The sequence below is a fragment of the Corella eumyota genome, chromosome 5, assembly GCF_963082875.1.
Source record: "Corella eumyota chromosome 5, kaCorEumy4.1, whole genome shotgun sequence".
NCBI lineage: Eukaryota > Metazoa > Chordata > Ascidiacea > Phlebobranchia > Corellidae > Corella > Corella eumyota.
This window is the reverse complement of record NC_137494.1, coordinates 8,912,968-8,927,343: the sequence shown is the minus strand read 5'-3', so window position 1 is coordinate 8,927,343 and position 14,376 is coordinate 8,912,968. Positions and strand designations below refer to the sequence as shown.

General features: G+C 31.4%; 5 protein-coding genes across 6 annotated transcripts; 3 read left to right on the top strand and 2 right to left on the bottom strand.

The window, feature by feature from the left end:
• Positions 1-1,818: 1,818 nt before the first annotated feature.
• LOC145753201 (alcohol dehydrogenase class-3-like) lies at positions 1,819-3,366 on the top strand. The gene has a single exon (XM_082569599.1). It carries the CDS (start codon positions 1,882-1,884, stop codon positions 3,013-3,015), a length of 1,134 nt encoding a protein of 377 aa, XP_082425725.1. The 5' UTR covers positions 1,819-1,881; the 3' UTR covers positions 3,016-3,366.
• LOC145753202 (zinc finger CCHC-type and RNA-binding motif-containing protein 1-like) lies at positions 3,357-4,612 on the bottom strand. Its single transcript, XM_082569600.1, has one exon. The coding sequence runs from the start codon at positions 4,253-4,255 to the stop codon at positions 3,623-3,625; it is 633 nt and encodes a 210-aa protein (XP_082425726.1). The 5' UTR covers positions 4,256-4,612; the 3' UTR covers positions 3,357-3,622.
• Positions 4,613-5,011: 399 nt separating this feature from the next.
• Positions 5,012-6,563, top strand: LOC145752569 (dehydrogenase/reductase SDR family member 11-like). The gene is made up of 3 exons (XM_082568874.1): positions 5,012-5,418; positions 5,565-5,842; positions 6,098-6,563. Exons 1-3 carry the CDS (start codon positions 5,107-5,109, stop codon positions 6,255-6,257), a joined length of 750 nt encoding a protein of 249 aa, XP_082425000.1. The 5' UTR covers positions 5,012-5,106; the 3' UTR covers positions 6,258-6,563.
• A 742-nt stretch (positions 6,564-7,305) lies between these two features.
• Positions 7,306-8,353, top strand: LOC145753905 (dehydrogenase/reductase SDR family member 11-like). Its single transcript, XM_082570431.1, has 3 exons — positions 7,306-7,620; positions 7,745-8,022; positions 8,194-8,353. The coding sequence occupies exons 1-3, from the start codon at positions 7,306-7,308 to the stop codon at positions 8,351-8,353; spliced, it is 753 nt and encodes a 250-aa protein (XP_082426557.1).
• LOC145753904 (protein farnesyltransferase subunit beta-like) lies at positions 8,147-13,155 on the bottom strand. Of its 2 annotated transcripts, none has more exons than XM_082570430.1 (11): positions 13,024-13,155; positions 12,502-12,569; positions 12,269-12,341; positions 12,084-12,175; positions 11,741-11,887; positions 11,110-11,286; positions 10,604-10,778; positions 9,890-10,009; positions 9,239-9,330; positions 8,950-9,055; positions 8,147-8,862 (listed from the first exon to the last, which is right to left on the bottom strand). In XM_082570430.1, the coding sequence occupies exons 1-11, from the start codon at positions 13,102-13,104 to the stop codon at positions 8,827-8,829; spliced, it is 1,167 nt and encodes a 388-aa protein (XP_082426556.1). In that variant the 5' UTR covers positions 13,105-13,155; the 3' UTR covers positions 8,147-8,826. The 2 variants fall into 2 exon arrangements, with proteins under 2 accessions (XP_082426556.1, XP_082426555.1); XM_082570429.1 differs by having other exon boundaries at positions 8,147-8,854.
• Positions 13,156-14,376: the final 1,221 nt, after the last annotated feature.

The following is a 14,376-nucleotide window of genomic DNA, read 5'->3' as shown; positions in this document are numbered from 1 at the left end:
ATCTAATACACTCCTACTGTGGCTTAAACAATTATTAAACCCCAATAGAGTACGCTGTAAAGATGAGCATCGATAAGAAAGCCACACTTAATTAAAATACACAAAATAGTCGTGTTAAATCAAACTCGCTAACTTATTACCAAAACCTGCCCAAGGATTCAATCTACCAAATGTAATCTGTACAAGCGGCTTTTAATCAGAATTGAAACTACAGGAAATGCGAAATAAATGCGACACAAAAATATGACATAAAACACAAACTACAAAGTATATAATCAACAAATTAAGTATAAAAGCGAAAGTCTAATTGTGTGTTAAACCTTACTTCGGCCTTACTTATTTATGAGTTTTTACGTCCAGCGAACTGACCAAAAGCTATATTGCCAGTTATTTAAAGCGAAATAAAATAGGAGAAAGCGCATACAAACAATAAAGAAAATACAAAGCATTATCGATAAACAGAACAACAAGTGCGTCATAAATGACGATGGGGAGTGAAAATCTCCCGCAGCTGGGATCAAGCCGAATGATTCAGCGTGAAACGCCGGAGCTCACTAAAAGTGACCTCCCGCTAATAAATCATTTCAAATTTTTAATAAGATCGATAATGGACATAACAGGTATCATCGATTTATGTAGCCAAAGCGACATTCCTTAAATATCTGTAAAATTGTTTTTGTAGAGCCTACAAATTTTGCTGCAAGTTTATATTAACCTTCAAGACAGGTAGGTTATTGAACTATGGGTTTGATGACTATAATATAACAATGTTAAAATGTTTTTGTGTGTTTTTTTCTTAGGACTATTGATTATCTAAAAAAAAAATTTGAAGGTAAGTCATTCACCCTTTATTCACCCTTAACCCCTTTATAAACATTAAAACCCAAATGAATTTTATTGTTAATACCATTAGTTCTGCATCCTTGCTAAAGCAAATTTCTCACACGCAAATGAGTATAATCTGATGATCCCTAGACCTAAAACTTTTTTAAATATAATATTCTTGTAAAAAAGAAATGCGTCAAACTAGGAGGTCTATTGCGATAGCAGTTATAGTTGTAAACAAGGTTTTTTTATGAACAAAGGTGATTAAAAAGGAATATTTTTGAATGTTTTTGTTAGATAAAAGGAATGTTTTTGCAATTAAGTTTTTTTTTGTGTTAAAAAAAAGCTACGATGTTTTTTGTTACTTTAAACAAAGCTAACATTTTGATAAGCAAAATAACTACTGCAAGAATCGTAGTATGAATTGTCATTTAATATTGCCAAAATTTAAAAGTTGGATTACCTTATGTCATAGTCATATATCAAATATTGTATAAGAAATACATTTTTTAAAACTCATAAAAATTATATTAATATTTATAGAATCATTTACTGAAATAGTTATAACGCAAAACACTTGTTTACATAAACTACGTAAAATAAGCTGTATATATTGTTCGCGTATAGGTTACCAAATATACACGATTTGGAGATTTGTCGGGTATAGTAGAGTCGTTGTTCCATAAATTAAATATTTATTTTTTAGAATATTCATTAGAATATTCAATTAGAATATTCAGTGTATTTTGAAATTAAAAACTCGCGTTACTTCTTGGTGCCTTGTCAAACGAATCGTATTAGTGAGTTTTCGTACTTTAGTAAATTTTTTTTTATATTGTTTAAAATATTTAATACGTATTATTATTACCTATTTTAAATCAATCTGACTATGACTTAGCATTTGCAAATTCAATTATATAAAAAGGTTCTGGTTCAATAATTTTAAAATAGCAAGTCATCAAAATTTGTTAAGCCCGCTGCCTTATCAGCTTATCAGTGAAATTGATAAATTGGTTTAGTTTGCAGGTTATTAGGACTTTTTTTTGCAATTGTATTATGTCGGATACTGCTGGAAAAATCATTACTTGCTCTGCCGCAGTGGCATGGGAGCCATGTAAGCCATTGGTAATTGAACAAGTTGAAGTGCATCCACCGAAAGCACACGAGGTTAGAATGAAAGTTAATGCGACGGGTGTGTGTCATACCGATGCGTACACATTAGATGGCCACGATTCGGAGGGTGTATTCCCAGTTATCCTGGGACACGAAGGTGCGGGTGTGGTTGAAAGTGTTGGAGAAGGTGTTACTGATTTTAAGAAAGGTGATCATGTAATTCCACTTTACATTCCGCAATGCAGAAAATGCAAGTTTTGCTTAAACTCAAAGACCAACCTGTGCCAAAAAGTGCGCGGGACTCAAGGAAAGGGATTGATGCCGGAAGGATCATCTAGATTTACTTGCAAAGGCAAATCCATAGCTCACTACATGGGTACCTCAACTTTCAGTGAATACACTGTTGTTGCCGATATTTCTCTATGTAAAGTCGACGAATCTGCTCCACTTGACAAAGTTTGTTTATTGGGATGTGGTATACCAACCGGATACGGTGCTGCCATAAATACAGCTGGGGTTGAAAAGGGCTCGGTATGTGCAGTATGGGGACTAGGTGCAGTTGGTCTTGCTGTTTTAATGGGCTGTAAGGCGGCAGGTGCAACTCGGATCATTGGGATCGACATAAATGAGACCAAGTTTGCTGTTGCTAAAGAATTCGGTGCTACAGAATGCATTAATCCTAAGAATTTTAACAAACCTGTAGAGGATGTGATTGTTGAAATGACAGACGGCGGTTGCGATTATACTTTTGAGTGCATTGGAAATGTGAAAACAATGAATGCTGCATTGCATGCATGTCACAAAGGATGGGGTGTGTCTGTGATTATCGGTGTTGCTGGAAAGGGTCAGGAAATATCGACCAAACCCTTCTATTTGGTTACTGGGCGCACATGGAAGGGTACGGCATTTGGAGGATACAAGAGCGTTGACAGCGTGCCACTTCTTGTCAAGGAATACCTAGCTAAAAAGTTGAAAGTCGATGAGTTTATTACCCACACGATGCCACTGTCTGATATAAACCAGGCTTTTGAGTTACTGCATGCGGGAAAAAGTCTTAGATCTGTGATTAATTTCTAAAGAAATTCACTATTTCTTCTCGAAGTTCAATTTCCAATTGTTGCATTTACATTCAAAATAATTTAATTCATAGGTGGTTTTGTTAGCATAAATCATGGTGTCTCTTTATGGCTTCGTAGATGCGTTGTTACTATATTGCAATTGTTTTTATACAAGTTTTGTATAGGCTTATATACTTAAAATTTTGACATTGACATATTTGCCTCATAAAAAAATTAACTAGTACTAGTAAAAAAAATATCTCGTAACTCTACTTACGCTTCACTGTTTAATTCATTTTTGCCCTTTTAATCATGCTAATCATAGTAATAAAAATTGCAATTTGATTTGTTTATGTAATCTCTTAATAAATCACAAAAAAAAATATTTATTGTAAAACTTCAAAGAATAAATGCTTAGGTTTTTAGATTAAAAGTATTTAAGTTTATTTTAAAATGTAAAAGGGACTCTATGGCTAAGTTTTGATTGATTGGTTTTCAGTTTATTTTCGGCTTCAAAATTATAGGGGCATTTTTATGCAGTTAAAGATTGTGTAATACAACTCGCAGAATAATTTTTAGCTGTTTAAATTAAAGCCAATGTGATTTAACTGTGTAATTTATTCTGTTTAATCATCTACAAAATCTTCTTCATCACTGAAATAAGAATCAGTTTTATAAGTTTTCTTTTTAACATAATTGCTCGGTTTACATGTTTTTTGTTTAGCATTTTCCTCCGCAACAACATGGCTTAAACTTTCAAGCGAGGGGTCCTCACCACCCTCCACACTTTCTAATAAATTTTCTTTCGGCAATTTATTGCTCTTGAATAATTTGTTTATCGGCTTGACAATTTTTTTCTTTTTCGGTGGTGGCTCTCGATTACCAAGTTCATTTTTAGGGCATTTGTAGCTCATGTGTCCCAATTCACCACACTCAAAGCAACGTGTTTTATTCGCATACTCCCTTCGTTTTATAAAGTCTTTCGTTCTGCCATTGTCTTTCGCTATGCTGCATTTTACAGTTCTTCCCATTATGTCAGTATTGTTTCTTGCAGCAATGGCGGCGTGTGCATCATCTGGTTTGAGGTAAAGGATAAAAGCCAGGCCTTTACTTTCTCTTGTGTTTGGGTTGCGAACAATTGTTACCTTAACAACTTTTCCATGTTCGCCAAACAATTGATGGAGGTCGTTATTGGTTAGCTGAAAAGGCAAGTTGGATACATACACTGTACTTTTACTGGGTACAATACCACCACTCATTTTCCAAAAATTAAACAGTCATTAAATTAGAGTTTTTAAAATATTGAAATACCATCCTACAAAAATGCCCTAAAAATTTTTAGCATGTGATGCTTAAGATTTTATTTTTTGTGATTGAAAATATTTAAAAAAAAATTTGCACACAATCAAACTGAAAGATTACAGTTAGTACAGTTAAAGCTTTTTCAGTTTTGCAAAGAGTTAAACTTATTTTATGGCACTTATCAAATAACAAAAGGGAGATTTCCTGATCCTGCTGTTATCTTTTGTTGCACCATGAAACTTGAAATTCATTAGAAAAAGGTTTATTAGCCCCAGCTTTTAGTTATTTTTTGTTACACAGTTCTTTTAAATTAGTTTTTGTTATACAGTTCTAATAAAAAAAACTACTGTAATAATTGTATGTTGTAACTCACAAACAACGAAAGTGCACATATTTTTCGTTTTGTATTTATAATCAATAACAAAATTTTAACACAAACCACAAACAATCAGCGTATTTTTTAAAAATGTTAAATCATAAATGTTGTATTACGTTACATGCGAATTGACATTGTTGACCTCTTACCTCACATACAAACTGGCACTTTAAAACGGGGATTAACCGTTTTCGATATAACCAACATATTTTAATAAATTAAACCACATTTTAAAATGTATTTTATTGAAATCACTCTAAATATTATTAGGCTATATAAGTATCATGTTTAGGCAGAGGATAAATTTTGAACCGGGCAAACTAGATACGTTGTTTACTTTGCAATACACACTCTCACAAATTTAAGGTCAATACACATTTACAATTTTCAGCTCAAGTTTTTTATGTATTAAACACGATCACATTATTAAATATGGAAAGATGGCAAGGAAAGATTGCTTTAGTAACAGGCGCTTCGGCAGGAATTGGAGAGGCGATCGCCAAGACCCTAGCTAAGCATGGCATGACGGTTGTTGCCTGCGCTCGCAACTTGACTAAACTTGAAGAAATAGCAGCAGAATCGGAAGGTACAATTTTTCCGATCAAATGCGATTTGAAAAACGAAATTGAAATCTTGTCAATGTTTCAAGTGATTAAGCAGAAATATGGATGCATCCACGTATGTGTCAATAATGCTGGATTAGCTCACAAAACTGGATCCTATATTTTGAGTGGTGAAACTAAGGTAGATATTTAACTTTTACATATTTTTGCTATGTGCCCTTGACTAGTATAATATTTTTGTATATATATATTTTTTTTAAAAGTATAATTCTATTGAGATGTCATTTTTTAGTGTTATTAAGATAAAGTAAATAATTCTTAATCCAGGGCTTGAGAGAAATGTTTGATGTCAATGTGATAGCACTGTGCATTTGTACTCGTGAATCTGTGCAGTTAATGCGAGACAATGGCATAGATGATGGGCATGTCATCAATATAAACAGTGTGGCAGGGCATAAAGTGTATGACAAACCTACTTATTCTGCTACAAAGTTTGCAGTTCGGGCATTAACTGAAGGCCTAAGAAAGGAATTAGTAGCACTGGGGTCTCATATTAGATCAACTGCAATATCACCTGGTTTTGTGGAGACTGAATTTGCATATAGGTATATAAAGCATATATTATACCTAAATAATATTTGTATTTGAACAATAAATAGTTTGCCTAACCTAAAAAATTGTTAGCTTTATTTATTTAAATTAAAAAAAAACACTGCGAACTGTGTAAAAGAAAAAAAATTATGACTACAAGTTTAAAAATATAAAAAGTATTTGCTTTAACAATGAAATAATTTATGCCCTTGTATGGGCTACATGTATTATAACAAAATCTAAAAAAAATAACAATTTTTTTATTCTAGGTTATTTGAGGGTCAAGAAGAAAGGGCAAAGAAATTGTATTCATCTATGCAGTGCTTAAAAGCTCAAGATGTTGCAGATGGAGTTGTTTATGCATTAGGAGCCCAAGGTCATGTTAATGTAAATGAGGTTATAATAAGACCTACAGAGCAAGAAAGTTAAAAACCTAAATTCTTAATTTAAACCCAAAAGAACAAAAATAATTTGTTAATTGGTTTTCTTTATGCTATCTTGAAATAATTGACAAAATTAAAGTATTTATAAATACTATTTTAAACTTTACTGTAGATTTAAGCCTTACTTACCATATAAAGTTAAACTGTGCAAAGTTAATAATAATACTGTTATTTTGTTTAATTTATTGCAATTAATTAAACATACATTTATGCTGTAAACAATCCTTAAAATTTTTATCCTACAATTTTCTCGAAATACATTTTTAAGTTATTTAAGGTTTATAAATTACTGGGTGCACTTTGTTTTTAACCTTATTAAATAATTTTTTTAAACTTCTTTCAGTTTTTTTTATTGAAAAATAATTAAAAATTAAATTTAAAATAAAGTCCAATAAAAAGTTACCTTAAAATTTCTATTGCTGTTTATAAAAGCCAACTTTATAAAGAATGTAATAAACAAATATATATACAACTTGCTGCTTTTAGTGTAGGTTGCTTTAAACACTTATTATAAGTATTTAAAATATTTCAAAGCCTTGGCATAAAAGCCAAAAATAGTGTATAGACAGAAGGTGTAAAATACCAGGGACCTTTGTTAGTACCTCAGCCAGTCCTACGTACAATTTCTAAGGTTCAGGCTTGGATTTAAAATATAATATTTAAAGAAGTTGTTGTTGTATTACTAATAATAACAAAGTTCTATATTTTAAATATAGATTTCTTTCCTGTTTACATACATTTTTTTATAAGATAAACTAACTAACTACTAAAAGTGATGTCTAATGCAGGCCCACAACAACCCTGTGGGCCACACAGAATTAACGACAATAACACAGAAATAACCTGACTTAGATAAAAAAAAATAAACTGTTGATAAATATATGTATAAACAACATACCTACACATACAGAGGATAACTCCAGAACCAGTAAAATCAAATGGTTTGTTTACTTTACAGTGCACAACGTTAATGCAAACACACCTTCAGAACATCAACCTTTTATTTTTACAAGTTATACACGATCTGTCGATTTATGATGGAAAAGTGGAAAGGAAAAGTTGCTTTAGTAACAGGCGCTTCATCGGGTATTGGAAAGGCGATAGCCAAAGCTCTAGCTAAGCATGGCATGACGGTGGTTGCCTGCGCTCGCAACTTGACCAAGCTTGAGGAAATTGCAACAGAATCGGAAGGCACAATTTTTCCAATTAAATGCGATTTAAGAAACGAAATTGAAATTCTGTCAATGTTTCAAGTCATCAAACAGAAATATGGCTGTGTCAACGTGTGTGTTAACAACGCAGGGTTAGCCCACAAAACAGGATCTTACATTCTAAGCGGTGAGACCGAGGTAAAATATTTAACTTTTATATTTTAATATGCAAGTTCCCATAATTTTTGACAATGCTATACAAAAAGTACAAACACTTTAATATACAGTAGTTTAAACTTCGTAATTTAATATTTCGTCCCAGGGCTTAAGAGAAATGTTTGATGTCAATGTGATAGCACTGTGCATTTGTACACGTGAATCTGTGCAGTTAATGCGAGACAATGGCATAGATGATGGGCATGTCATCAATATAAACAGCCTGGCAGGGCATAAGGTGTTTGGCATAGCAACATACACTGCTACTAAGTTTACAGTTCGAGCTTTAACTGAAGGCCTAAGACAAGAATTAATAGCATTGGGCTCTCATATTAAGACAACTGAAATATCACCTGGATTTGTAGAAACAGAATTTGCATACAAGTAGGCTTTTTGACCTATTATAATTTTTTTTCTGCCTAACCCAACATTTAACATGTATTTAATCATCAAGAAAGTTTATTAAAACTTGACCTAGATGGTAAAAATACTAGAGGTATTTGAAATGTTGACTAAAACAATACAAATATACTAAAAAAAAATTTTTTTTTCTAGGTTATTCGAGGGCAAAGAAGAAATAGCAAAGCAATTGTTTACATCGATACAGTGCTTAAAAGCTCAAGATGTTGCAGATGGAGTTGTTTATGCATTAGAAGCAAAAGGACATGTTAATGTAAATGAGGTTATAATAAGACCTACAGAGCAGGAAAGCTAAAAAATTGAACTAAAACAATTTAATCCACAAAAAAATTATCATCATTTTAATAAGAATTCTGTTAATCAACTGTTAATGTTGTCATTTTTTTTTAAATAATTCATGCTTTATCTGTTAAACTATTATCCTGCAATTTTCTGTGTATTATATAGGCAAATAAGGTTTAAGTTTTAAATATTTTGTGCAATTTATTCAAACTATAAAAATATGCAAAAATACAAAAACCTTATTTTTTAATTTATTTTAATTAGTCTTGTATGTAATTTTTATATTTTTTGTACTAAAAATCATAATTATAAGTTGAATTTATAGTTAGGGATGTGCAACGTTTACATTGAACTTTTAACTGTTTATATCAACTCTAAGAATTGTAATACAACAGTTATGCAACTTACAACAATTAGGTTTAAATGTCTTGTATTTTTTTCACCGGTTTTGAAAATATTCCAAAGCTTTGGCAACAGAGTCGAGAGTTATGTTAAAAGCTGGATGTGTGGGAACCTGTAAAACTTATATTCAATCTAAGCACCATAAAAATTTTACAGTTTAAAATAGGCAATTAAAAAGTACTTGGCAAAGCAAACATTGGAACTCACCAAAATATTTGAGCTGGGTCCTATGTTAACAAGATGATTTCGAAAGGAATGTTGAGAAGTGGACAAACCACTTAAACAATAACAAGTATGGTAATAATCAGGTGATCTAAAATAAGGAAAAATCCATATTAAATTTACTGTTCAAAAAACGACCTAAAATAAATATTGTACATAAAATGTAAAAAAAATTTCGTCAAAGTTTCAGTATCACAGAATTTACAATATTAAAATTTACATCTATACTAAATTTTGTAAATAAAGTTTTATTTTTTGTGCTTGTACAACTCACTTTCCTGGTTTGTCAACCAATCCACCAAATGAACTTTGACAACAAAGTAAAAGATAATGCTGCAATGCTTCCTCATTAAAAAGCCAGCCCAACTGAAATAAATAACATCTTTAACTAGTTAGGTTTGGGTTGTGTGGGTTAATTGTAGTTAAGATTAGCATCTATTGTAACAAACGGCGTGAACATCCCAGTTGCCTCAATCTTTGTTGTACTTGTCTAGTAAAATATTAATCTGTCTTGACACCTTGTGATAAGGCGTATTAAGTTTTGGAGCAAACTACTACGTTAAATTTGTTGTGTTACATTGAAAAGGGTGACGTTTTGAAAAATCTGCTGAACGGTTGTGTTTGGTTGTTGCAGTGCTAGTCCATATTTTGTAAATAAATGTTATATACTGAACTTTGTGCTAGTTTATGAGTTGTTGAATAGGTATGGCACAAACTAGACGAAAAGTACTTTACACTACTTAAACAATGTAAATATCATTCATTGGGCAGGCTATTAACTTGTATTGAAAATGGAGCAATATCAATAACCACTTAAACTTTGCATTACTTAAAAAAACACAAGGTTAGGTTTTTTTTACATAAAAAATATCTTTAAAAATACTAGTCTACATGATTTAAGTGCAATTTATAATTTGTTGAATACCTGCATTTCAGCGATATCTCCTTGTTTACCCCCTTCTTTGACAAGAGTATTGTGAAGTAGGGGAAATAAGCCGCCTTGCCAAAATGAATAACAACCATCCACTAATTTATTTGTTCTACCCTGATAATTAAAAACGTAAGTTTCGACAAATAACATAAAGTGTACAAACATAACTTAATAGAGCTAGTCAAATTTTAGAAAGAATAAGATTGTTTTAAATTACTCAACTGGGTTACTTGAACCGGCAGCGTGGTGTAGTGGTAAGAACACTTGCTACACCACACATGGGGTCGTGGGTTCAATCCCCACTGATCTCATGCTGTAGAGCACTTGAGTAAGGCGCTATAAACGGTATGAACTCCTGCTGAGCCAGCACTTAATCAGCAGCATAATTACCGGGCAATTATAGTCTCTATAATATCCCAAACTGCTACAGGCAACTCGAGACTGGGTCGGAGTAACTGATGTTACTCTATGTTTAAGTCGCGCATTCGACTTTCCCACATCGAGGACAAAGATATATACAAAAAAAAAAAAAAAAAAACATAAGAAAGACATTAATAGTATTTAAATATTTAGATCCATAATCAACACAGTTACATTAAAAATTTAAAATCTGAAGTGTTTATTGTGTTCTGTTGGCAAAAGCCTTTACAATTTTACTTTATAAGTTGAAAAAGTCACTTAAAAATACAAAATAAAAAAATTGGTTACTTGAAATCCACCTTCGACAGTCATTTGACGATGTACAGCCCATCTTAACAACCTGTCAGTGTCAATTAGTTTGTAGTGGCCAAGTATAACTAAGGCAGCATAACCACAAAACGTGTAACCTCCATGGGCTTCTGTGCCGGGGTAGCCACATATTCCACCTTCATATGTCTGGCAACTAAGAAATGGACATAGTTGTTTTAATTAACTAAAATTTTAGTAAATTTGAAGTTTGTGTTTTGAAAGTTCTTAAATATTCTTGCCTACTGATTAATTTTAAAATTTAAAACTATCCGAAGTGTGACAACTACATTCATAAAATGTAAAAAGAAGATTATAAACAAACATAAAAATTTATTGCAATATTAAGGAGTTCATAACTCTTCATTGCTTAACTACAAAGCATCCTGAAAGGTAAAAACTATAAAAATTACATTACACCGAAAACCTTATGTAGTAAAAGCTAGGTGTTATGTTTACTTAAGCATGGTCACGGCATGTAATTTTACCTTACAATCCATTGCGGAGAGTTAGCGAAGAGTTCAGGAGTTTGATCAAGGATTCCTGTCAGGGATGCAACAGAAGCAGCACAATAAACACTCCTGGTGTCAGATTCACCTCCTTTGTGCATAGTAAAACTACCATCATCATGTCTCATCCTCCACAAAAAATCAAGCAATTTTTCTCTAAACAGTTAATAAAATACTTGATTAATAAGGTATATATATGTTTTGGTTATTTTAATATTTTTTTTTGGACATCCTTGATATGGAAAGGTCGAATGCACGACCTAAACATAGAGTAATATCAGTTACTCCAACCCAGTCTCGAGTTGCACTTACCAGTTTGGGATATTATATAGAATATATTTGCCTGATAATTATGCTGCTGATTAAGTGTTGGCTCAGCGGGAGTTCATACCGTCTCTTGCGCCTTACTCAAGGGTGCTACAGCATGGAATTGAACCCACGACCTCATGGTGTGGCAAGTGTTTTTACCACTACACCACGCTGCCATATATAATAAAATAGGAAATTATAAAGCAATGCACAAAGATGGCAGCAAGAAACCTTCAGCACAGAAATTCAATTAAAAATTCGAGTCAATTCAAAGGTATTTTTTTCTGTATATAACACTAACCTGTCAATAACAGAATATGCTTCCTCAGTTGCCAAGCTACAAAGACAGTTTACAGCAGCATATGTTGGGGCAAGGTGAGCTAATTGACCCGGTCCACCACAAAAACCACCAGTGGTTGATTGGCATTTCGATAAAAATTTACAAGTTCTATATGTATATATTTGTATTGATTAATATTAGATTTACAAAAGTTCAGTGCACATTTACAACAACTTAAAGCATAAAATAATATGTGAAAACTTAAGTTGCAGTTTTATTTTTACTAACAAAGGTAGTATAAGACTATAAGATTTTTAAAGTTGACATCAGATTCTGAGTTTTTAATACAGAAATTTTAAAATACCTCGATTTGACTTCATCAGAAATTGGGTGATTTAACAAGTTAAGACTGTGAATAATCCAATAACACAGCCAAGGCTTACTAGCATCTAAACACTGAAACACAAACAAGATTTCAGAATAACTTTGTACCATATCAGAATAGCAAAAATTTTTATTTAAAATTAAAAGAAATTGTTTGTTAATTACCTCATAAGAACTAGACAGTCTTTCCAACCCACGAACTAAATAAGGAATATGTTGATCTCTTTTTAATTCAATCCTATTTTGGGGAAAATTATTTTAGAATGCTATCGCAAATAACAATAATTTATAGCTTATTTACTTTCTTATACAATACCGCATAATAAGGCACATAAAATAACTTATTATATTAAGAAGTCACAATACTATATTACTAAAATAATTATACATATTCTTACTCTGGAATTACATCACAAAATTCTTCATAATCTTTAAACTTTTTCAACACAGCATGTTCTGTTCTTTCCTAAAAAAAACACAACAATCATAGGTATAATCACATGTAAAAATTACTAACAATAACTTTTATATTAAAACTAAAATGAGTTTGGGTGGCAAAGTATAGTAGTTACCACATTTGGCTTTACTAACTAAGGTCTTGTGTTTGATCCTTAATGTTCCTATGCCTAAGCAGCTTCAAAGCAGATGCTATGAATGGTATAAACTTTGCTTAGCAAAAACCAATTCACAAATTGCTTTTTAATAATATTTAAAACTTTAAAATTAAATTAGGATTTTGTTCAAGTTTAGGGTGTTATGTTAAATTTAATATAATAACAGAATAACAGCTTTTAAGCAAATTATAATAAAAAACTGCTTTAACCTTAAACTCATTAAATATATATAATTTTATGTTTAGATTTATAAAATTTACAGGAGCATAACTTGGATTTAAACTTGTAAATGTATTATCAACCAACCTGTTCGTAGAATGTATGTGTTGGGAACCCCTCATCGTCAACAAATTTAAATTCAATGTTCCCGTTTTCAAGCCAATTCATATTTATTTACTGCCTGACTGTGCAAGAAATTCGTGTTTTCAAAGAAACGTGTTTTGGTAAACACATGTTGTAACGCTTCAGAAAACACGATTAGTTAGTTTTTTTTGTAGTTTTTATCCTCAACTGGGTTCATCTTTTTCCATCTTCTTAAAAAAAGCAACTGTAATTAAATAAATTGCGGAATACTTAAAGTAGAAAACTGTTATATTCATTTTAACTAAATACAACATTAGTAGCATGTAGCGTCATTCAAAAGTCAATAGTTCGAATATTAAAAAGACAGGAAACAGATATTCTAATTAGATTATAAAGCGCTACATAAACGTATGGACAGCCCAAACTTTAAGAATATGATAATTTAGAATTAACAAAAAATTAAAGAAAAGTCAATTTAATAATGAGAAAACTGTATTTTATAAAATTTTGTTTGTATTGGATTGGGATCCTTATATTTTATAAGGCAAGCGTAACTTTCTATACAATACCAAGGCAAACTAGGGGTCTCAAAAACACTAAATATATTTTTCCAACTCAGAAGCCTTTACAAGAAAGAAAATTAAAACTTTTAGGTAACCAAGAAAAACTAAATAAGTGTTAATAAATATTTATATGTTTGGACAATAAAAAAATCAACAGCACCTAAAGTTAACAACACATTTATTACAGGTAAAGATAGCAACATCTCCTTTATTAAATTAGACGAAACGAAACTTATCTATCCGTTATTAGAAGGGGGGCCTAACAACCAATATTTTTCATTTTTCAAGACTATTTATATTGCGATCCAGTTAAACAGGTAACATATGCCATTTTTAAACCATTATATGTTTTAATTCATTGATATATACAACCGTGGAATTAGATTGGTTAAAATATTCCCAACAAATAATTAATATATTTAACAACAGTTTGTTGTGTTTGTTTAGAACGGTCGTTATTCCCAAGTTTTTTAGTCACCATTCTCGATTTCAACGAGTTATTCCAGTAACCCAACGATTAAACTTAACACGACTGCACCAATTTGTTACAATGATAACGTTGGAAGAAATGCAGAGCATGTGCGATTTTAACTTTCATGCCATTTTTCTGGTAAATAGTAGTCTAGTCATTAAAAAGAAAATAATTTTCTAATAATTATTGTTTAATGTGTTGTTTTATTTATAGAATGGCCGTAGAAAAAATAGAACACGAAAAGTAGTTGAAAATATCACAGGTATGAAATTCAAGCGAAAAGTAACATTTCAGGATCAAATTATAAATCCACACTGGGCA

Excerpts from the sequence above, each read along its gene's own strand:
- LOC145753905 (XM_082570431.1), top strand. The coding sequence starts at position 7,306 with ATGATGGAAAAGTGGAAAGGAAAAGTTGCTTTAGTAACAGGCGCTTCA. Across the intron at positions 7,621-7,744 it reads TTCTAAGCGGTGAGACCGAG|GGCTTAAGAGAAATGTTTGA; the intron begins GTAAAATATTTA and ends ATTTCGTCCCAG. Across the intron at positions 8,023-8,193 it reads GAAACAGAATTTGCATACAA|GTTATTCGAGGGCAAAGAAG; the intron begins GTAGGCTTTTTG and ends TTTTTTTTCTAG.
- LOC145753202 (XM_082569600.1), bottom strand. The coding sequence starts at position 4,255 with ATGAGTGGTGGTATTGTACCCAGTAAAAGTACAGTGTATGTATCCAAC.
- LOC145752569 (XM_082568874.1), top strand. The coding sequence starts at position 5,107 with ATGGAAAGATGGCAAGGAAAGATTGCTTTAGTAACAGGCGCTTCGGCA. Across the intron at positions 5,419-5,564 it reads TTTTGAGTGGTGAAACTAAG|GGCTTGAGAGAAATGTTTGA; the intron begins GTAGATATTTAA and ends TTCTTAATCCAG. Across the intron at positions 5,843-6,097 it reads GAGACTGAATTTGCATATAG|GTTATTTGAGGGTCAAGAAG; the intron begins GTATATAAAGCA and ends TTTTTATTCTAG.
- LOC145753904 (XM_082570429.1), bottom strand. The coding sequence starts at position 13,104 with ATGAATTGGCTTGAAAACGGGAACATTGAATTTAAATTTGTTGACGAT. Across the intron at positions 12,176-12,268 it reads GACTGTCTAGTTCTTATGAG|TGTTTAGATGCTAGTAAGCC; the intron begins GTAATTAACAAA and ends TTTGTGTTTCAG. Across the intron at positions 9,331-9,889 it reads GAGATATCGCTGAAATGCAG|TTGGGCTGGCTTTTTAATGA; the intron begins GTATTCAACAAA and ends TATTTATTTCAG.
- LOC145753201 (XM_082569599.1), top strand. The coding sequence starts at position 1,882 with ATGTCGGATACTGCTGGAAAAATCATTACTTGCTCTGCCGCAGTGGCA.